The sequence below is a fragment of the Genypterus blacodes genome, unplaced genomic scaffold (assembly GCF_046128005.1).
Source record: "Genypterus blacodes isolate CSIRO-AG114 ecotype Tasmania unplaced genomic scaffold, CSIRO-AGI_Gbla_v1 ptg000240l_1, whole genome shotgun sequence".
Lineage (NCBI taxonomy): Eukaryota > Metazoa > Chordata > Actinopteri > Ophidiiformes > Ophidiidae > Genypterus > Genypterus blacodes.
In genome coordinates this window covers 840,860-863,301 of record NW_027467038.1, presented here as the reverse complement: position 1 = coordinate 863,301, position 22,442 = coordinate 840,860, and the positions used below count along the sequence as shown (strand labels likewise).

At 47.3% G+C, this 22,442-nt stretch overlaps 2 protein-coding genes across 3 annotated transcripts; one reads left to right on the top strand and one right to left on the bottom strand.

Annotated features, from left to right (window-relative positions):
- Window positions 1–486: 486 nt before the first annotated feature.
- LOC143016683 (phosphoribosyl pyrophosphate synthase-associated protein 1-like) lies at window positions 487–11,336 on the top strand. Of its 2 annotated transcripts, XM_076171134.1 has the most exons (11): window positions 487–1,167; window positions 3,616–3,668; window positions 3,794–3,860; window positions 5,469–5,641; window positions 5,723–5,838; window positions 6,045–6,100; window positions 6,192–6,337; window positions 7,564–7,605; window positions 9,536–9,606; window positions 10,054–10,200; window positions 10,841–11,336. In XM_076171134.1, exons 1-11 carry the CDS (start codon window positions 1,004–1,006, stop codon window positions 10,997–10,999), a joined length of 1,194 nt encoding a protein of 397 aa, XP_076027249.1. In that variant the 5' UTR covers window positions 487–1,003; the 3' UTR covers window positions 11,000–11,336. The 2 variants fall into 2 exon arrangements, with proteins under 2 accessions (XP_076027249.1, XP_076027250.1); XM_076171135.1 differs by lacking the exon at window positions 7,564–7,605 and having other exon boundaries at window positions 488–1,167.
- Window positions 11,337–14,323: 2,987 nt separating this feature from the next.
- rasd4 (rasd family member 4) lies at window positions 14,324–15,837 on the bottom strand. Its single transcript, XM_076171161.1, has one exon. It carries the CDS (start codon window positions 15,607–15,609, stop codon window positions 14,983–14,985), a length of 627 nt encoding a protein of 208 aa, XP_076027276.1. The 5' UTR covers window positions 15,610–15,837; the 3' UTR covers window positions 14,324–14,982.
- Window positions 15,838–22,442: the final 6,605 nt, after the last annotated feature.

Genomic DNA, 22,442 nt, shown 5'->3' with positions numbered 1-22,442 from the left:
GCTCCCGGATGCACATGCCTGAAACACGGCCCAAGTGAGGCGTCCTCAGACGACCTAACCTCCTCTACTCGCTCCTTTCAATGCAAAGGAGCAATGGTTCAACCTCAAACTCCCTCCTGATGTCTAAATTGTCCCTAAAATCTACCCAGAACATTAATGAATATGGGCATAAAGATAACAACGTTCATTAAACCTAGATTACTGTAGTATTTGTGTTAATTGAAATCATATTTGTACAGTATTCCATGTCTCCAGCAGAGTTGTGCAATAATGAGGGCAAAGCAAAGTAAACAGAAGCTTTTCACTCCAATTCATTCCTCTATGACGAAACTACCACACTGGCCTCGTTCGGCTTTAACGCAACGTCACGAAGATACTACACGCTGATTGGCCCAGAGTTAGTCCGCTCCGCCCCTTGTTGTCTCGCTCTGCACCCGATTGGCTAACTCGGACGTCACTCCCTCCGTTCCAGCCATCCAACGAACGTGCGCTCGTGGCGTTTTTCGTACCGCTGCGGCCGCATTGCAACAAAGTTTACAGTCGCCACATTTGAATGCTTGAAGCGGAGTTTGGCTTTTTGCGCCGCGGGAGCTCAGAGTTCGTTTTCCGCGATGCTGTAGCCGGTTTTCCGCGGTGGTAGAAGCGTCCGTGCGGGAATGAGAGCCTAAAAGAAAGCTCCCCTGACCCCGCAGAGAAAGAAGTGAGCCTCCCGTCTGCTTCGGTTGTTGTGTTGTTGCTTGTTGACTCACTCCGCTCCTCTGCGGCTCCACGTTTCTGACGGGACATGTGCGCTTTGTTGTTTTAGAGCGATTTCACGGCGTTGAACTTTGATTATTGCCTCCGCGCCGATGGACGCCTGCACGGTGGGAGTGTAGACCAACCGTCCGTCGCGTTTTTTTCCTAGTGCGGAGTTTCAAAGCGGCCCAGGTAATAACGGGACGGTTTCAGACGTGTTTGGTGAGGGAAACAAACCACAGAAGTCCCGGGTTGCTTCCACATCAACATGCCGTATAGGCGCTTTGGAGCTCATAGGTCTCTGCTGTCTCGCTCCCAAACTCCAAAGCTGTCCTACGGTTACACCAAGATGAATCTCTCCAAAAGTGGCTACCGTGTTTTCTCTGCCAACTCAACCACCGCCTGCACCGAGCTGGCCAAGAAGATCACAGAGTAAGTGGACCCTAACTGCTCAAGTATCAATGTTATCGACTAGACTTTATGTGTTATGTTTGTTTGTTTATGGCGAAAAGCGCTCCGTCTTTGTACCTGTTCATACACCTGCGAGTCAACCGTTGCAGGTGACCCGAGCTGATTGGGTGTGTGTTGTTGTGTACACAGGATTGATCTCAGATATGGCACGCACGCACGCACACACACACACACACCAGATTGTGTGTCTGTATATGGAGTTCTGGTCTGTAGCTTGATGACATGAATGGAGGAAAACTATGATTTCTAGAATGTTGTGATGATACTTCAGAAGCTGTCCATCAATATCACCTTGAAAACTAATGTTATTACTTGCAATGGACCTACAGAGGAAACCCTCTGTCCTCCTGAAAAGTCTTCAGTTCAATCATTTCCACAGTGTTTCCTGCATGGTGAGTCTGTTAAGTATGTCTGTCTGTCTGTCTGTCTGTCTGTCTGTATGTATGAACATGTCCATCATAAACCTGCAGAAGACCAGAGGAGCAACAGGAGGACACACAGCAGCGTCTGTGACAGAGGAGGAGCGAGAACGTGAACCTGCAGTGTGTTAATATGAAGACCTCATGTAAACAAGATGTGGTTTGGCCATGTTGGAGGTATTAAATAGTGATGAAACGTGGCTATTGGCAACATGCGGCGTGGAGATGAAAGATGGGTTATGTTGCATTAGAACCCGTCCAGGCTGTGTTGCTGTGTGAGGCAGATCCAGGCCTGGCGATAAGAGGCGGTGTCACTGTGCAGACGGCGTTCACCTGCGCTGATCCAGGGACACGGCGGGTTCAGATGGGTTCGACAGGCTCTTAGTGCTGCAGCCAGACAGACAACATTTTTCCTGCAGCGCTTCAAGAGGCGTCACAATGAGTGTCTGGTTTCTGCTTCAGTGGAGCAGTGTGAGGAAGTAGATTTTGTGTGTTTTGAGTGGCACCCAAATCAAAATGCCTCTGTTGTGACCCATATTCCCTCTCTCACCCTCGTCCCCGCTGTTATTTAAAGCAGGGGGGCGGCCATGTTTCTCCGGCCTCGCAGACTTGTCAGGCAGCCAAGCGGCAGCAGTAGTATTGCCTTACACACACACACAGTGGAGAGGGAGAGAGAGAGGGAGAGAGGGAGAGAGAGGGAGAGAGAGGGAGAGAGAGAGAGAGAGAGAGAGAGCGCATTACATTACATTACCTGTCTGGAGCTGAGTTGAGTTTCTTTACTGTGCAAAGGTGAAATCACTCTTGTGTGTGTGTGTGTGTGTGTGTGTGGGGGGGGCTTCTGGCCTCTGAAAACCCTCGGACCAACCATGCGATCCTTCACTGATAGATGTGTGTGTGTGTCTGAAGCTGCAAACATTCTTTTAAAGTGATGATTTGTAACTTTGCCCCGATCCAAACCTCTGTGATGTTTGTTTGTCGACATAAAGGGCGATGGCGTCACGTCACATGTTGTTGAAGCTGTGGGATTTAAACAGGGTGGAGGTGAGGGAGGGAGGCCCCCACGCTGCCATGAGGGATCCCTGCTAACTGGGACGGGATCCTCCCATTGGCACCTCGTCAAACCTCCACTCATCTGTGGGCTGATTGATTGAACTTGAGTCACACTATAATGTGGTGGTTCACAGTGGAATTATCTCCACTTGGCACCGCTGTGTGCACAGTGCCTGGGCTTGTTTCACTGTTTGCCTTGATGCAGCAGAACTATTATGCTCTCTCACACACACACACACACACACACACATACATACATACATACATACACACACACACACACACACACACACACACACAGGCTGTACGTCCATGCGGTGCTAATCTGTATGTGCCTGCTCTGTCACCGGGGTGTTGAGACATTAAATGGTCTTTAATGTTTGCTACATCATCTCAAGTGTTTACTGAGTGTGTGTGTGTGTGTGTATGTGTGTTATGGTGATGCAGTGAATCGTAGCTGTGTGTGTGTGTGTGTGTTGTTGTTGCCGTGTGTTTTTGCTGGCACGTCTCTGTGAGAGTCGCCCTCAGGGTCCAACATGTCTCTGAGAAGGAAGCCGCAGCAGTAAACAGCAGAGAGAGACCGGGGCCGTAAAACTAAACATCTACAACTCATTAAGCGTGTGTGTGTGTGTAACGTGTAAACGCTTACACTCTTCATTTAAACCTGATCTGTGTGTCGTACGAGGAAATGCACGTGTAACTATTAACGACATAAACAACGACGCACGATGATGGGGCCGTGGCTCTGTTGATGGTCAAACCTCGGCTCTCCTGCTTGGTCCTCCTGCCTCACACACACTCACACACACTCACACACACTCACACACACTGCTCTCTCTACTCGTGGGAAGCATGAAGGGTGTTTCCAGTTTTTGAAACTCATCGCTCGCTCTCTCTCTCTCTCTCTCTCTCTCTCTCTCTCTCTCTTCTCCCCCTGCAGACGTCTCGGTGTGGATTTGGGCAAGTCGGTGGTTTACCAGGAGCCAAACCGAGGTGTGATTGCTTCGTCACTCAACACGTTTCACCTGTGTGCTTTGTGTTCTCTGAGCCGTGTTGCCCTCTTGTCTCACCTGTGGAACCCCACCATGACTCTGCCTTTGCTCTGCTGTCGTCAACAGAGACCAGAGTGGACGTGAAGGAGTCCGTCCGCGGTCAAGACATCTTCATCATCCAGACAATCCCCAGGTGAGAGAGCGAGGGAGAGCCAGAGAGACATCATCCGACCTGCAGGCTTCTCTGATTGGCTGTGTTAACATGTGGACTCTGGACCGGAGCCAGCGGGCCAGGCCGTCCTGTTTGTCCCTGCTAATCAGTGATTGGCAGCAGCGAAGGGGCCGGCTCGTGACAATAAGCAGAGGTTACCCGAGTCGGCGGCGGCTCCGGGGGCGATGCTGTGAAAGTCCACCAGGCTGTCGACCTCGCCGCGCCGCCCGTCTCCGATTTCAAGCGCGCGTCTTGTCTTCTGCGGCCACACGATCCGCCCCCTTTACCTTTACAGCGCGGTGGAATGAACCCTGCGGCCGCTCCTCACACTTTATGTGATTAAAAGGGCCCACATCAACACGTTTTGACTCCCAGCCAGCAGAAACACTCTTTATTGGATGGTTGTGCTTTGAAAGGAGCCGTTCAGGTTCACGCTGTGCCAGTTAACCATGATGTCATCGCTGGTGGAACAATCCCATTCCATTTAGTTTAGGTGTTTCCTCCAGATAGCCAGAAGGAGCCAGTGAGAGGAAACTCAGGTTAGGACGGCGTCCAGCGGTGAGAGACGCAGCGGGAATGAAAACAAGTCGTCGCTTCGCCTCGGTCTGCCGCTCTGTAACAACAGCGGCCGAGTAGATCAGTCAGATACCAGACCTCAGGTGTGTTTGCTCCCCGGCCGAACACTCGTGAAGCCGCAGGTCGCCCGGGTCACTTCCTGTTGTGATTCCACTCGGCCCTCCTTTGCCTGGAGTAGACTTTGCTCCGGGGTTATCGCGAGCCGGCGATAAGGGGCAGCGACCCGCCCGCTGTTTTGCACTGCAGGTTCACGCACGCCTCCGTCTACGGCACCGACGCTGTCACGTCACACTCCTGATCTAAACTCAGTTAAACACAGACTACATGCTACACCGTCTAACTCTAACATGAAGACTGATCTGAAATGCTGCTGTATCTTAACTAGTGTGCAAAACAGCTGAACGTACTAAGAGAGATTGGTACTTTAGAGTATTTAGATTACATTTGGGGAGAGAGGCTGCAGGTCACAACGACCAAAAATAACAGCAGCTGATTTCAGTGATTGGCGCTGGCTGGTGTGTGTGTGTGTGTGTGTGTGTGTGTGTGTGTGTGTGTGTGTGTGTGTGTGTGTGTGTGTGTGTGTGTGTGTGTGTGTGTGTGTGTGTGTGTGTGTGTGTGTGTGTGTGTGTGTGTGTGTGTGTGTGTGTGTGTGTGTGTGTGTGTGTGTGTGTGTGTGTGTGTGTGTGTGTGTGTGTGTGTGTGTGTGTGTGTGTGGGGTCGGTCTGTAAACCCTTTGAGTCGCCTGTGGAACTGGTTTGAGCGGCGGCGCTTTATCTCCTCTCTGCTTGTCTGTAACGTTGCCAGAGCCCCGCCTAACGTCAACTTTATCAACCAGAGCAGGGAGACAGAATTCACCCCTGTTGAGCCACTTTGCTTGGCACGCTAATGTTCAGTAAATAAATATAACTCCTCTGATGGTTGCTCTCAGCCCAGTTTGCTTCAAGAAGCCACTGAATGTAGAAAACGCGTCTCATTGAATCACAGTTGAATCCCATCCTCCCTGCTTCTGCTCAGAGATGTCAACACGGCCATCATGGAGCTGCTGGTGATGGCGTATGCCCTGAAGACCTCCTGCGCCAACAACATCATCGGGGTCATCCCGTACTTCCCTTACAGCAAGCAGTGCAAGATGAGGAAGAGGGGCTCCATCGTGTGCAAGCTGCTGGCCTCCATGTTGGCCAAGGCCGGTAAGCTCAGCACCTCGTCTCATTCACAACACTTTGCCACAGAGGTGCAGTGGAGCTCACGGCTTGTCTTTGGCGCCGCAGGTCTCACACACATCATTACCATGGACCTGCACCAGAAGGAAATCCAGGGCTTCTTCAGCTTCCCCGTGGACAACCTCCGAGCGTCTCCCTTCCTCATCCAGTACATCCAGGAGGAGGTGAAGCTGCCACTCCACACACACACACACACACACACACACACACACACACACACACACACACACACACACACACACACACACACACACACACACACACACACACACACACACACACACACACACACACACACACACACACACGGCTCCACGCTGCCACTGGATTCCAGCTCTCCACTCAAACTCCCTCTCTCTCCTCCCCCCAGATTCCAGACTACAGGAATGCCGTCATTGTTGCGAAGTCGCCGTCAGCTGCCAAGAGGTAAGAGGCAAAGACCAGGGAACAGAACCGGGACTGGGATCGTTTTGGTGTCAGACCTTTTCTTGACCTCTCCCGTCTCCGCCCGTCTCAGGGCTCAGTCGTACGCAGAGCGGCTGAGGCTCGGCCTGGCCGTCATCCACGGGGAGGCGCAGCAGTCTGAGCTGGACATGGACGACGGCAGACACTCTCCCCCGCTGTCCCGCACCACCCCGGGACACACCGGCCTGGAGCTGCCGTGTAAGACACACACACACGTACACACACACGTACACACACGTACACACACACGTACACACACGTACAAGCATCACAACACGCTCGTCTGTCTCGGCTCATTGTTTCCTCTCTGCTGCCGTCGTCCTCTCACAGAGGAATATGTGGCAAATAATAGTGATAATGAATAATATATTAATAAACTTGAGTCACTTTTTCCCCAAGCTGGCCTTGCTCTTCTTCTTCCTCTTCTTCTTCTTCATGCCCTTCTGTGTGTTTACCTGACAACCAATGGGAAGCGACGCCACACTTGAGTGCAAAGAGTTAACAGTTCTTCCCTCCACTTCACACACACACTAGCTTTCGGGAGCCTTGCCGCCACCTGCTGGTCAGGAAAGAGTATCACACATGTTCCATTTAAATGAGAAGGCAGTGGTGACGCCCTCCTGCTGTGTTTCACTCAGCTGCAGGTGTGAAAGAGGAAGTGGACGAGAGACGAGTCTGGCATCAGGAGGGGAAGCAGCCACTTCACAGGCTGTTCCATTAGTGTAGTGTTCCATGGTGACACCTGCTTTGGCCTGAAACACACACACACACACACACACACACACACACACACACACACACACACACACACACACACACACACACACACACACACACACACACACACACACACACACACACGTAGCTCTACACATGACTTGTCATTGCCTTGTAAGATCCGTAAGGTCAGAAATGACAAACAACGCTCAGCTTGGCCACACACACACACACACACACACACACACACACACACACACACACACACACACACACTTCTCAGCATTCAGGGTCAGCTCCACCCATTGCCCCAGCATTGTTGGAGCCGACTGTGAAATACTGCAGGCGGTGACTGACATCGCCTCTCTCTCCCCTCAGACAGATTCTCTTCATCTTCTCTTCTCTTCTCTTCTCTTCTCTTCTCTTCTCTTCTCTTCTCTTCTCTTCTCTGCTCTTCTCTCAGATGAATTTCCTATGAACCTCTTTCTCCATCTTGTTTGGTTCTTATGTTGCTCTCCTTTTTCTTCTCCCCAGCAGGAAGTGAATGGTGGTCATCCCAGCTCTCTCTCTCTCTCTCTCTCTCTCTCTCTCTCTCTCTCTCTCTCTCTCTCTCTCTCTCTCTCTCTCTCTCTCTCTCTCTCTCGCTCTGTGTGTATTTAACTGTACCATTAATATTTTTGTCCCATCCTTTTCTTTTGCTCAAGCAGGCTCCAAACATTCCGCCCGATTCCCAGGGATTGAGCTCCCAAGTATGGCAACACCTCATCTCTCCTGCTTCCCACTGTCTGTCTGTCCGTCTGTCTGTCTGCCTGTCTCTCTGCATGGAGCCACAGGCTGAGTTTCTGAGGGCCTCCAGTCAATTTCACCGCGGGACACCAGGAAGCTGCACTCAGGCGTCTGGGACAGAAACGATCACAGATTTAACGGCGGACGCTGTAACCACACACACTCTCAGTCCACGTTACTCTAGACGCACCGATTTGACCCGAGCGTCCCCAGTTTGGCTTCATTCTCATCTTTCACCTCGTCGGCGTCGATATAGAATAGTGACATCATGTTCGCCTGCGATTCATCCAGAGGAAACATGGAGGCGGCCCGGTGTTCAGATATCGGCGCTCAGATCCATTTCGCTCCTTTTATCCTCGGCCCCCCGCTGGAAACGAATCAATGCCGGCCTGAATGTTGATGAGCTCCTCATTGATGTTTCACACAGCGATCTCATCCTGTCCGTCACGTGTTCTGGGGGTTTGTGGGGTTCTGTTGTGAGTCTTTCTGGGTCAAACATGTCACTTCTGTTTCCCCAAAGACATGAAGGGTTAATAGAGCCATTGTCCATCCCTGTCATTGCTGCGTCGGCACATTGAACTCCCGGCTCGTTTGCTCACCGCCCGCCGTCTGCTCGCTCTCACTTCTTGGCAGGAAAAAGGAGAGCGAGTTGTTTCTGGAGCAGAGAGAGAGGCGCTCTGTCCCGGAGTTGCTCGGCCTCGCACATTTGGATTGCGCGACTAAAAATAGTTTTGTGTGTGTGTGTGTGTGTGTGTGTGTGTGTGTGTGTGTGTGTGTGTGTGTGTGTGTGTGTGTGTGTGTGTGTGTGTGTGTGTGTGTGTGTGTGTGTGTGTGTGTGTGTGTGTGTGTGTGTGTGTGTGTGTCCACGATGATTTGCTGGAAGCCCTCAGCCTCAGAGCTCGGAGAGGGAATGATTTGGGTTCCCGTGAAGTGACCCTTGAATTATTGCCGGGCAGAGAAACTGTGATTGCTGAATGTGACATTTTGTAGACGAGAGCCTTCAGACATGATTGCAGTGGAAAGTCCATGATGTCATCGTGTTCTGATGGCTCTGAATCACTTCAAAGAGATTAGAGGTGCAGAAGTGATGCACGTAATCTGGAACAAGTGAACGTTTCTGTTCATTAAGTTGAAAACAAATCCTCATTTGAGTGAGCAGCAGCATCATGGCTCGTCTTCCATCTGGTCATGTGTTCATGTGTTCATGTGTTCGTCTCCCAGTCCAGTCGTGGGCCCGGCCGTGTCTACAAACTGAATTTTGCTTCCTTTTCCTTCCACCTCTCCAGAGCTCCTCCTCCTCCACGCACAGAGGCGGTGCCGGAGAGTCTGTGATGGGTCTGGGTTTGGGATTTGACCTCTGAACCTTGTGCCTTGCGGTTCTTTTGGAAGAAGTTTGTTGGCATGAGGTTGTAAACTTGGGTCAATTCTTATTTGAATGCCTCAGCTGCCTCAAGTCTTTATGTCTGCATTGACAACGCTTCCATTTTGGTGGGAACGACATTGATTTCATTGTTGGTCGATAAGGCTTCTGTAATATGATGTCACCATGGTTACTGTGAGATTAAATATCAAATAATGATTGACCCAGGTTTGTTAGGTTTGTTTGTTTTGGGTCTCCATCGCTCCATCTACCACTAAACATGTTTACGATTGGATGAAGCGGGACGGCAAATCCTTCCCACAAATAAAAGAGTCCAGAGCCGGACGCTGTGGTAGCTGGACGCTCGTTGAGGTGCAGCACTGTTGCATGATGGGAACCCGCTCCATCTCATCAAACCTCCCTCCTTCCTTCCTTCCTTCCTTCCTTCCTTCCTTCCTTCCTTCCTTCATAGCTGGATGGACTTCACTCTGTTTGCTCGCCCTAACATTCCTTTCATTCGCTCTGTGTTCCAGTAATGATGGCGAAGGAGAAGCCGCCCATCACGGTGGTGGGAGACGTAGGAGGCAGAATCGCCATCCTCGTCGTAAGATGTTTATAATTTACTTTTCACTTAGAATGATTGAGGGAGCCGGTGGATCTCACCTCTCCTGCTCCGCTGAGACTCCGCCTGAAGGCATCTCCCCTCTCTTCAGGTCATTGAATGCATCATGTCGGTGCTCAGACTCAGATCGATGTGATGGACGTTTCCATCTGGTATTCATTGATCGCACCTCTCTTAAGTCACAGGACTCCTTATGATTTAACTTTATGATTTTAGTTTCAGTGCCTCTGGGCTCCTCCAGACCGGTTTCCAAATGCAGCCGTAGCTTAGAAACAGACAGGAAATGACACTAATGACTAAAACTACAGCTCATCTCTCATTATGATCTTTTCTGAATGAATGAGAAGCACAGTTAAAACATGCTGCCCCTTAAATCCTCGTCAGCACTACAGTTTCTCTCTGTGACTCTCCTGTGTGTCCCCTCTCCAGGATGACATCATTGACGACGTGGAGGACTTTGTAGCGGCGGCAGAGCTGCTGAAGGAGCGCGGCGCCTACAAGATCTACATCATGGCCACGCACGGCCTCCTGTCCGCCGAGGCTCCCAGACTCATCGAGGAGTCTGCCATAGACGAGGTGAAGACAAGAGCAACACTCAGTGAACCCCATAGACATGTTCAAGTGTGTGTAGTCACATCACATGGGGCTTTAAAAGTTTTACCATAAGAAAATCCAGATAAACTTCATTTAGATGTGAGAATCACAAACTCCATGAGAAGTTTAGATCCCACCTAATGACCACGCCTTTATTTAAAAAGCTATTTGCCTTTGGTTTGCTGTTCTAACACACATTTAAGTTTGACACGTGTTCCTGTCGTGTCGTTGCTGAATTAGAGCTTTGTGTCTTGATATCCTTGGTTGATTGTGTTACTGAACGCTTAATGCATCAGTGACTCACCAGCTTTTGTAAACCATCCTGAGGTTGCACACACACACACACACACACACACACACACACACACACACACACACACACACACACACACACACACACACACACACGGCTCATGGTGGACGTGTCTCTGTCTGTGTCTCTCTGGGAGCCGATGTGCTTTGCTGCGGGTAGTTTTACAGGAAGACTTCTGATTTGTGTGTGTGTGTGTTTGTGGTGTGAAAGGAAACGCTACCTGTGAGGCCCAGTTCAGGGGAAAAGTAAAAACTCCCTGCAGTTAATACCAAATAGGACTGACTTGTGTGTGTGTCCTTGCGCCTCCAGGTGGTGGTGACCAACACGGTGCCTCACGAGGTGCAGAAGCTGCAGTGCCCCAAGATCAAAACAGTGGACGTCAGTATGATCCTGGCCGAGGCCATCCGACGGATCCACAACGGAGAGTCCATGGCCTACCTGTTCCGTAACATCGCTGTGGATGACTGAGGCAACACGCACACACACACACACACACCGGACACACACACACACATTCCTGCACACATTAGGAGCACACACGGAGGACCAAGAACCAAACGTATCAGTCGTCTCCTTTTCTGTCTCACTGCTCCTCTATGTTGTGTATGTTAGGTAGAAGGTTTCAGTCTCTGCTTCATTCCTGGGTTTGTGTTTGGTAGTGGGACAATAGACAAGAGTACAAACATGATCCCTTCTTTCCTCTATGCTTCCATGTGGAGACTCCAACAGCACAGCACCATGTCTCGTGTGCAGCGCCTCTGTAAGCTGCAGATCTTGGCTAATAAAGCACTTCTTCATGAGTAAATGAAGCTCTGTCTTTATTTCAATCCAAACCAGAGAAGCATCAATGTATCACCAAACCCTCTGAACTCAGCTTTGTGCCGCTACAATGGAAGTGTGAATTCAAAAACTGGAAGTGTCAGAAATATAAACGAGCAGCTTTGCACCTGGACCTCAAACTCTCAGTACCAGTTTCAGTGTTTGTGGTTGCCGCTCGTTTGGGGAAATGCCACGACTCAAACTAATCAGATCAAACTCTCATAGTAATGTAGTGTTTGTGTGTGTATGGGTGTGTGTGTGTGTGAATGATTCACAGAAGAGGCACTGGGATTTGTTTGTTGCATGCTTTTATTTTCTTTCATGGTTTTTGTGTGTGTGTGTGTGTGTGTGTGTGTGTGTGCTGTGTGTAGAGCAGAAATTATGTCAACTTAACAACACAACAGAGGCAAATACGGATTAATTCATCACAGATCTGAGGGTTATTACACTTTTTATGCATCTATACAATACAAACATGGAAACTTTAAATGATATTCATGTTCACTGCGGTTGTAAATTTCAACTTAAACTTGAGATACAATTCCACCTTAAAGGCATTCATTTACATTCTGGTGATTAGATCAGATTAGTTTAGGCAATGAACTCACATTAGAGGTTTCATCAATGCAAGTACAGTCTTCCATTTTACTGATAACTCCTCTGTCTTGCCTCCAACAAGAGCCAAAGCCATAAATCTGCATGGAGTAAATCCTGTTCTAACCTTAACTAGCATTTAGTTTTTAAAATTCATTCTATTGTAAACATTCTGTCAAAAGGAGTAACAGTGCTGTGTTGTGTCCAGAGACCCTGAACTTGTTCTAAACGCCTCAGAGTTTCATTCATCTGCTGAGGAGCTTTGACCAAGTCCAGGGGCAAAGACATGGAGACTTTATTGCATGAACGGCGGCTCCATCCATCAGATACTCATCAGAAACACCCGTGAAGTGCAGTCAGTCTGTGTGAAATCTTCCACGGAAAATCCTCCCATCCTCCTCCGGCCTCGGGGTTGAACTCAGGCAGGATTCTGCGATTGCGTGCGAGTCGACACGTCCACACACACACACACACCTGCGTGGCTGAAGCTGCCTGGCCGGCCTCCATTTCTCGTTTGCATGTGAAGGGAAGAGCGAAGACTTTTAAATATGAACCGAAAGAGGAACTTCAGGGCAAACGTTTACCCGGCTACTTCCTCAAAATAAAACAGGAAACTTGGTTCATTTGTATCTGATGGTGGATGGGGGTGGGGGGGGGGGCACATGGACCTGAGCTCCACTTAACAGTCTCAGGTCTGCAGGTTGCGTTAAGGGGAACCACACACATCGATTACAGGAACTGCACAATGGACCGGTTTGTCCACCGGCGAAACCTGAACACTGCTGAATAATTCAGCTTTGAGATGCTGGAGGCTTATCAGGGCAGCACTGCTGAGGAAACCCTCAATCTGCTCCTCATATCGTGCTGAGCACTGACACAGTTTTGGGTTGAGTGATCCAGTTAACTCACTCTTCCTGCTTCACTAATCCAGTCTAACCTGAGCTCTGCCTGCTGTAAGGACGAGGGTGTTAAAGGCACAAATTCAAATCCTCAAATCTCTTCAAATGCATGAGGAGGATTGATGTGTTCATCTTGGTTGATGTTATATTAACCACAGGATACTCGTGTTACTTAATATCCCTTGATTTTAGAGGAAGAAAATCAGTATCAGCTCGTATCTAAATCATTCTAACAATTTTAAACTGATGAATTGAGCTTATTTACCTATAATTTGTTTATTAATTGTTTGTTAATTCTGTACCTAATGTAATGAACCCTGTGTATACACTTAATACTTATGATTAATGCATATTTCATGTGTTTTTGTATCTACTTCCTCATCAAAGTTCCATGATTAGGTTTGAGTTTTTAGTTTAAAGTGACTTTGTCCCAGATAAGACGACAATTTTGATAAAGCTCATAAACAAACAAGGGCTCCAAAGCACAACAACAGTGTCTGAGGCCGTGTTTGCAGTTGACAGAATGCGCAGGAGGGCTTGATTTAAAAAAACAAAACAAGAATTTGTTTATTTTTAAATCTACAATTAAGATTTTTTTTTTTTTAATGCTATCTAGAATGGAGACTTGTATAGATACTTGTATAACGTCAGTATACTGCAGCTTGCCCGTTCCGTTTGTTCAAATTTACAGCATAACAACCATAACTAGTATCTGGAACAGACAAGATCACTGACTGAAGCTTTAGTCCAACTGCAATGTCTTGAGTGATGTTTACTCTTTATATCAGTGAAAGCTGTGTGGAGGCTTGGATGCAGTTAGTTTGGCTCTTTATTAACTCGACTGAACAGTTACAACAGAACAGAGCAAACAGTAAACCTGCACTGAAAGCACTGTCCCTAAGCTTCCAGCAGAGGGCGCCAACAATCCAATTATTTTTCTATCATTACTTAATGCTGGTGACTGAACAACAGCCACTGGGCTGTGTTTGTCTGAGGGGAAACCACCCGGACCAGAGTTACTGAGGAATCAGAGAAACGAGTCTAGTGACAAACCAGTTTCAATAAATGTAGTTTGAGTTTCCTACCAATAGATGGCGACATAGCTCTTAATATAGAATGTCAGATGCAGACATTCTCTAAATCTCTCTCTGCACAGCTTGACCTTACTTAAGAAGCTTTAAACTGAACTAATTTCAGTATTTATTATAGAACTATATGCACTTTTTATTACCTTGGCTTATTTGTTTAGTTATTGAACGTAATTATGATATGACTGATGCAGCAGTGGACGTCTCTACCTAAAGCTGCATTCATTCATATGCCAGGTCAGGGTGATGAGTGTGCAGACTTGGCTCATGTTGTTATTAAAGCTTTAATTACTAACCCACCACTCAGAAATGTTCAGAAATGGATCCCAGGCAATGTCAGATTTGCGCTTTTATCTTTTATTACACATTTAGATCATAAGAACATTCCACTTATATTTGTAAACTAAACACCAACATGTTTGATATCATGAGAACAAGTTATGGTAGAAAAATAATATAAAAAACACCAAAACATGTGGTCATTTCAGAATGAAAAATGCATTTAAGTTACATTTGCATTTGGCCATATATAAAACAAGCAAACATAAGCGTGAGTACAGGTGTAGAATACAAAAATGTGTAAACATCAATATGTGCTACAGGGGAGTTAGGACATTTATAAACCAGAGATAAAAACTTCTGCAGACACACACACACACACACACACACACACACACACACACACACACACACACACACACACACACACACACCCTCTCCGTTTAACCAATCTGTGTGTGTGAACGTTGAAGTGGACACCCAGAAGCTTCTCATTGATCCAAACACCAGCAGCAGCAATTCACCAAAGCAGCAGCAACAACAACATTACATCAAGTAAACAACATAAAAGTATTTAATGCATCCTTATTCTCTTCATCTGAAGTTCAGTCTTCATGGTTCTCTGCTCAGAGTTCACTCTTCTTTCCAGTCTCTCTCCTCAGTCTCTCTCTCTTGCTTAGCCTCTGTCCAGCAGCACTAAGTTCTCCCTTCTCATCTGTCTTCGTGTCCCTTCATGGCGTACAGGAGAACATGTCCCCTCCCTCGTCTCCCATTAGGACAGAATGCAGCTGTTGGTTTTGTTCATGGGCGGCCTGAGGCTGGTGTCTTTGGGGAAGGTTTCCCTGCGTCTGCGCAGCGCCGGACTGAGGCGGCTGGGAAGGTTTGCCAGCTGCAGCAGCTCCTTGAACACCTCCACCACGTTGGAGTTCTCCTTGGCCGACGTCTCCAGGTAGCTGTTGTTCCAGTCCATTTCCACGGTGGACAGCACGTCATCGTTGGACACCTGCCGCTCCTTTTCTCGGTCCACCTTGTTCCCCACCACGACTATTGGCGTGAACTTGTCTTCCTTGATTTCCAGAATCTCGTCCCGCAGGCTCTTCACAGCCTCCAGGGACTCGGGGTCGTCCACGGCGTACACCAAGGCGAAGGCGTCACTGCTTTGGATGGAGAGCTTGCGCATTGCCGGGAAGGAGTAGCTGCCACTGGTGTCAAGGATCTCCACGGTGACCTTGACCCCGCCGATGTCATACTCCTTGCTGTGCAGCTCCTCCACCGTGCGGCGGTGCTTTGGCTCAAAGCTGTCCTGGAGGAAGCGGCGGATCAGGGCAGTCTTGCCCACGCCAGCTGCCCCCAGAAACACCAGACGCACCTGAGTCTTCTCCTTCACTTCCAGAGACATGCTGCTACACCAGAGCACACTGAGCCCAAACCTAGAGCCTGCTGCTGTCTGCTCTCTTCTTCTTAGTGGTTACAGCACCACACCTGTCACTCACTGACTTCTACTGCTTTCTGAAAAGTGTTTGCATGAAAATCTGCAATTTCTTGAGTTTTCTCTTTGAGTTTCTTTCCTTGACTTTTTTTTCCCATCTGCCAGATATTGAGGCTGTCAGAGTCTTTGAGTCGCCTGTTGAGTCCTTCTCTGTGTATCGCACACACACTCACTGCCTTTTATGCCTGTTTTGGTGACTGATCAACCAAGCCCTCTTCTGGTTCCAGCCATTCAGCAGACGGCTGCCTGTGGAAGTGTAGCGAGCAGGGGACCAATGGGAGCAGAGCATGCAAATCAGTGTACAGGAGGGAGGAGGAGGAGGAGGGAGGAGGAGGAAGGTGATGTCTGTAAATAAATAGCAGAGAGCAGAACGTGGAAATCGCTGCACCACGACGGCCCCCATTATAATTTCATGAGGTAGCTCAGAGGAAAGACGTCTCTCTTCAACTGTCCATCATTCTTATGCCTCTATTTTCACAGGAAAAGACAGAGCGGAGAAACAAAGAGAGAAACACCAGAGCATCTTTAGATCGGAGCAGTTCTGCCTCAAGCTTCACTTTATTGATGAACGTGATTGATTCAGTTTCCTCAGACAGGTCCATTCAATTAATAAGGGAGCTTTTGATAGATGAGGTGTTGCATACGAGGTCTTGACCTCTTTGCTGGGTTTGTTTTATTCTGTAAGCAGAAATAGAATCTAACATTGACGTGAATGCTAATCATCACATCAAGCCAATAATGAATTAATACCTCAGCATCATGAAGAAGACGTGCCGACCTGTTTTGATCCTCTGCTCAGGGAGACGAGCTGCCATGAAATGTGTTGGTTAGCAACCCTGGATGTTTATGAAGGCCGGGCTCATGTTTCTGTTTGTATTTGTAAATTCACAGAGCTAATTCATCACAAAACCCTTATATTCATCTGTGAGGGACAGCGAGTAGATCGGCTCAATCACACGTGGCGATGCAGGAGCCTGAGTGAATCACCTTCGGCTGCTAAGTCTGCTGTCCTGCCTGCTGTCCAATTAGCAGAGATGCATTGCTTAGACCGAACTGAGACTGCACCCGGCCTGTCTCCGCCTTCGCCAATTAGTTTTAGAACAACCAACGTGATATGCGACCGTCCCAAATTTCCCCTGGGCCCGCCACTGTCGCACACGCTGTGACTTTGCCTGCCTTGTTAGCTTAGGCAACAGCATGGAACCAAGTTAAGTCCCAGGGGACTCTGTAAACCTTCCTACCTTTCTGCCAGAACATGCTGTAACACACACACGTACGCAATCTCCCAGGGGGGGGCAGCGAAACGGAGCGAGGCTGAGCACAATGGGAGTATTAGCCACGGATTTTCTCGGTGTAACACAGTGGGGAACATTAACTGTTGATGTCACTGCTGTGGAATTTCAATCAGGGATCTTGAAACGTTGACAGTTCCAGTCAGATCATCCTGACTGCCAGGAGCTGCTGTGGAATAGAAACACATCCTCCCACGCCAAGGCTCCACAGTAACCTTTATTAATGGAAACTGGGTCCGTTTGCCCAACAGTCAGCAGGCAGGGATGCAGGTTCATCAGCAGCCCAGCAGTCTAGCGGGCTCACAGTTTGTGGGTCTGCTGTTATTGTGTTGCTGTTTCCCATAGTTTTGGCGGTTATCAATTATACATAGCGGCACAATGTTGATCTCTTTTCCCAGCATGTCCCAAGTCGCACTGGACTAGTCACAGACGCTACAGTAAATTTAAAACTTGTTTAAAATCTGTCCCGCTGTGTCCTTAGGCCTCCTGCTTTCTGTTTCATTGGGCCTAGAATGACATTGAATTCCTCCATGCAGGTTCCTGAAGCCTGTCTACATCTGGGGAAGCACGTAATGTAACTGCTCCACTGCCGGACGCATATCTACATTTTCAGTTGTTTTTGTTGAAGTAAACTACCAAAAAATTAGTGTTTACACAAGTTTGTGAGCAGAATTATTTGTGCGTTTTTCTGTCTGTCTATCTGTTCGTATCGTGGTCTGAAAACTAGCAAAAGAAATGTCCATGCTACTGTTGAAAAAAGAAAATCAAATGTATTACCGAATGGGAAAGAAACTAACACATCTATCCCCTTTATCATTGATCTCTTTCATGTGGAAGGTCACACTGTCCCTACAGTAACACCAGGCACCACATTGCTCCTTGGATTGAAATGAAGAACGTTATTTTTCCATTCAGTGCACGTCTGAATTCTTGCCTTGAATTCCAATGTTTGGTTAGTTGGTTGACCTCATTTTCAGCCCGGGTCAGGCTGCTTTACTGCTCAGTCCTTTCAAAAGGTCGCAGCTCTGATCTGTGTCGTGACTGTGGCGTGCTGCCTTTGCCCTTGTGCAACTGTGTGTGTGTGTGTGTGTGTGTGTGTGTGTGTGTGTGTGTGTGTGTGTGTGTGTGTGTGTGTTCTCGGCTTCATCAATAGAATCCCTGTTGTTAGAAGTAGCACCCTCAGGCTTTGTGTTGTCTGTCATTTGTTTACCCTAATGTTTCTGTTGCAAAACTAGCTAGGTGCTCCTGTGTGTTTATTGCTTTATCATTGTCATCAGTCATTAAAGTACATGTGTGTTTATCCCTAAAGCTGCCAAGAAACAGCACTGAACACTGACATGAACGTGCTTAAGGCTAAAAACTAAAGGCTGAAGACTAAAGACTAAAGACTAAAGGCTAAATGCTAAAGGTTAAAGACTAAAGGCTAAAGTATAAAGGCTAAATGCTAAAGGTTAAAGACTAAAGGCTAACGCATAAAGGCTAAAAGCTATGGACAGTATTGATAAACTCTGCTCTCTGGATTTGGAATGACACTTAGCTAGCTCTCACCCTGGGGGACTACAACATCTTTCAATCTCTTTTGGGATATTGTGCTGCTATTGTTGGACTTTAGTGATTGTGGTTACAGAGCTCCAGTTTGTTTTTCAAAGACAGAAAGTTGTATTATTACTCAGCTGTGTCATTGTTTGCGTCAGATTGCCTAATGGCCATGGGCTCCTTGTGTAACATTGAGAGAGGAGGACTGTTTCATCACAGAAAGCTGCCCGGTGTCTTGTCCCCTCCGGCCTGTCCGTCTGCATCTTCACTCCTGTGGGAAACATGTGCGCTGTACTGTCATCCTGTCAAGTCGATGACAGAAAATGATGTTTAAATCTGACAGAAGCCAAAAATAAATGTTGCCCCATATGTGAATTAGCGCTCACGGCTAACAGGAAGGTCCAACACCCTCGCAGGAAGGTGGAGACGTCTGCAGGGTTCATATTTTCATTCAGATACAAAAGACGAAGAAGAAGCGCCAGTGAGAGCACTTTTAGGGAATAAAGACAGCGTCAGAGCTACGGCATGGGTTCCATCTGATGCCTTGCGTGCTTCTTTCTCCACAGACGGAGGAAGCAGCTGAAGTTGTTAGGACAGACGGTGTTGAGGAAGACACCAGCAATACATTTCCAAATCATATTTACCCTTTTCTAGCTGTGATTTCTGATTCAATATTTAGTGTAATTTCCTTATATTTAGAGATGCAGTTGCAACAGGAAACATGCAGGAAATCAAAACGTCCTGCATCAGCAGAATGTGCAGATTGACAGGGAATGAAAGGACTCCAATGTCGAGCAAAGGATACAACAGACTGGACTATTTGAAGGGTCTGAGGCCATGATTTATTGTAGAATCTGGTTTAATATTAAACTGTGAAGAAGGTGGGAACCCATCACAGCTTTCTCTGGACACACTGCGTCTCGGTAAATCGTCCCTGCTGCTCGGGTTGTTGACATTAGCTTGCTGCCTGCCAGCTGGTGCGTAGCTAGTGTCATTGCAAACCGCCTGATGCTGCACACTGACACTTTCTGATATCACAATACTCACAACACAACAGTTTCCGCATATGTAATTACCCCAGACTTCACCTTTTGGGATCCACAATTTACTCTAGTGCTATGAAGGTCATAAAATAAAAGCTTTGGCACCGTGTGTTTAAGTAGTAGGATGTTTTGGATTGCAAACATTCTGGATAAACCTCAGCTCTGACATGAGAGTGGTGACGGCATCCATAGCTGCTGTCTGCGTTGCTTTGTGAATCTGCACGCCTGCCTGTCACAGTCTGTGTGATTCAGGCAGTATGGATGCACGGAGATCATTACAGATGCACCGGTTCTCCTGTTCCTCCTTGAGCTGTACTTTCCGTCTGTTGGTCCCCTTGGCCTCCTTCCCTGGCAGCCTTCTGTCACCACTGTAAAATCCTCTCTAGCTGTAATGTCCTGTTGATATGGCTCTCAGAGCTCATTCCAAAATGGCTTTCACGTCTGTCACTGTTGGTTCAGTCTCACCTTTTTCTAACAAATCAAGCCAAACGTGTACAGTAGGTGTGTAAATAGTGAGTATGGGAGAAATGATAGCATCTTTATTGTTGTCTCTCTGGTTCCACAGCTGCCATTTCCGCACATAACGTCCTCATGTAGGAACTAATCATTATGTTGTTCATTTCTTTTTCCTTGGAAGAGAGGAATTAGATTGGGAAAGTAAAGCCATGAGCCCAATTACCTGAGAAAACAAACATCTTTCCTATCATTGTATCCGGGAATGGAGCAGATAGGCCGCGCTAATCTTTACCTGTCCTGTTCGGCTCCTCGTACTGCTGACAGGATGTCTGCCAGGATCACCTTTCTGACGGCCGCTATCAGCCCCCTCATATCTCTCAGTCTCTCAGTGCAGGGGCAGACATGCAACCGTGCCGGTTACCAATGACAACAGCAAGAGAAACAGAGCAATTTCCCAGTTTGTCTCGTTGTTCCCTTGAGATTAAGTGACATTAATATGTATGTATCCTCTTTATTCCTATTTAGCTTGCTTAATGATGCTCTCAACAACAACAGCATAAGAGCCAATGTTATGTGGTGTGTGTGACCTCCTTTCCAATCTCACATCTCTGTGCAATAACATTGGGAGTTCATGCCACCGATTTCCTATGTAGAATGAATTACATTAAAGGTCATTAGATTAAGTACCCAAGCTGATGAATGATCACATCCCTCGCTTGGTGAACAAAACTACTTGCAAGTTTGTGTCACTTTAATCTCAAGAGTCATATTCAGCCCTTTCTTACTAAAAAAGTCAGAGTATGCAACAAAAGATAGCACAAAAAGAAGAGAACAAACAGTGAATATGTGAGGATTGAATGAAAGCTGAGGGTTAGATGTTGTCTGTTTTCTTGCTATTTATAGACCTCCATTCTTTTCTCTCCCTTAAGTGCACCGTGACTCAGGGAGGCAAAGTGCAACATCACCTCTTGTTTGATTTGCAATGTACTCTGACCATTGCTCTCTTCCTCTTTTGGAGACCCTCTAACTTAAACCGATTAGGGACGTGTGTTTGTCCCCGGGCCTCGTATTGCTCACATCCATCTCAGCTTCAATGTATTTGGACGGTCGAATGTTGTGCTAAAATTTTTTTCCCCATCCCCATCTGCACTAATGCTTAGCGACAGTCGCAACAAGCTTCTCTTCTATCCAGAATGTGTGTGTGGAGCCAAAATTACAAATTTCACACGATTGGAGCGCCAAAGACATTTAATCAAGCAAAAAGTGTCGCGCATGCATGAGTGGAAAACTGAAATCCCTCATTTTCCAACACGAATGTGAAAAGTCACTGGAATTGACGTTTTGTAAGAAAAGTTTTAATTCAAGTTTTAATTCAAATACTATGAAAATTATGTTTTTGTCCAGCCTGCAGGGGGCGCTTCAGGTACCACAGGCACTACACCTGCCACAGTTTGAGAACCCCTTAGCCTTCTTCTGATTTCACAATCCACACTGACATTGCAGCCACACACACACACACACACACACACACACACACACACACACACACACACACACACACACACACACACACACACACACACGTTCCTTGTAAAACTAATCAGCTCATCACAGTTATCTCACAACATCATTAAACAGCAGAAGCCGCCTCTCTGAATGCAGGTGTATTATGCAGGTATTTGAGTTACATGTGTATGTGTGTGTGTGTGTGTGTGTGTGTGTGTGTGTGTGTTAGCCCCCATGCATGAAAAACACACTCGTAGGGGTTATGTTAATATCTGTTTTCCACAAGCTGCAACCTGTGAATACTGATTCCTTGTTGAACATAAAGCGGGTAATTGTGAAGAGAAGTTATTACATTTTGTGAATTAATCAGGAGTATTAATGTTTACAATTGAATTAAGATTAAATGCAAGCGTTTTGCTAAATTTTTTATTTTCAAAGGAATTAAAATCAATCACGACAATGCGCCAAAGCGGTCAGTCAGTATAATGAAATCTTATCTTGGCTTCTGTCCGTATTTGCCCATACAGATGTCTCTTAATCCAGGAGGCATGCAGGAGAAGATTCAGATAGATTTCGACACAGTTTGATGCACTGACTTAAAAAAATATGAAGGCACAGAATCACATCAATCACACATCAAAGGGCAAAATGGATTTTCTCTGCAGGGTTTCTACTTCAGAGATGAAGGGTGAGGAGCTGAGACACCAGGAGGGGGCAGAGGAGGCAGAGGAGGAAGGTGAGGCGGCTCAAGCAGCTAATCAGGTCCAGTATCACATGTCCGACAGAACCCAGAATAGTGTTGAGGTGTTTGTACGTCTCGCTCGGCCTGGGGATGACTTAGGAATCCCCAGGAAGAGCAGGAGGTCATGGAGACGGACATCTGGGCTTCCTTTGCTTTGGCACGATTCCT

What these genes read in the sequence shown, in the direction of transcription:
- LOC143016683 (XM_076171134.1), top strand. Translation starts at nt 1,004, where the DNA reads ATGCCGTATAGGCGCTTTGGAGCTCATAGGTCTCTGCTGTCTCGCTCC. An exon ending in TTACCAGGAGCCAAACCGAG is followed by an intron (nt 3,669 to 3,793) that starts GTGTGATTGCTT and finishes TGTCGTCAACAG; the next exon opens with AGACCAGAGTGGACGTGAAG. An exon ending in ATCATCCAGACAATCCCCAG is followed by an intron (nt 3,861 to 5,468) that starts GTGAGAGAGCGA and finishes GCTTCTGCTCAG; the next exon opens with AGATGTCAACACGGCCATCA.
- rasd4 (XM_076171161.1), bottom strand. Translation starts at nt 15,609, where the DNA reads ATGTCTCTGGAAGTGAAGGAGAAGACTCAGGTGCGTCTGGTGTTTCTG.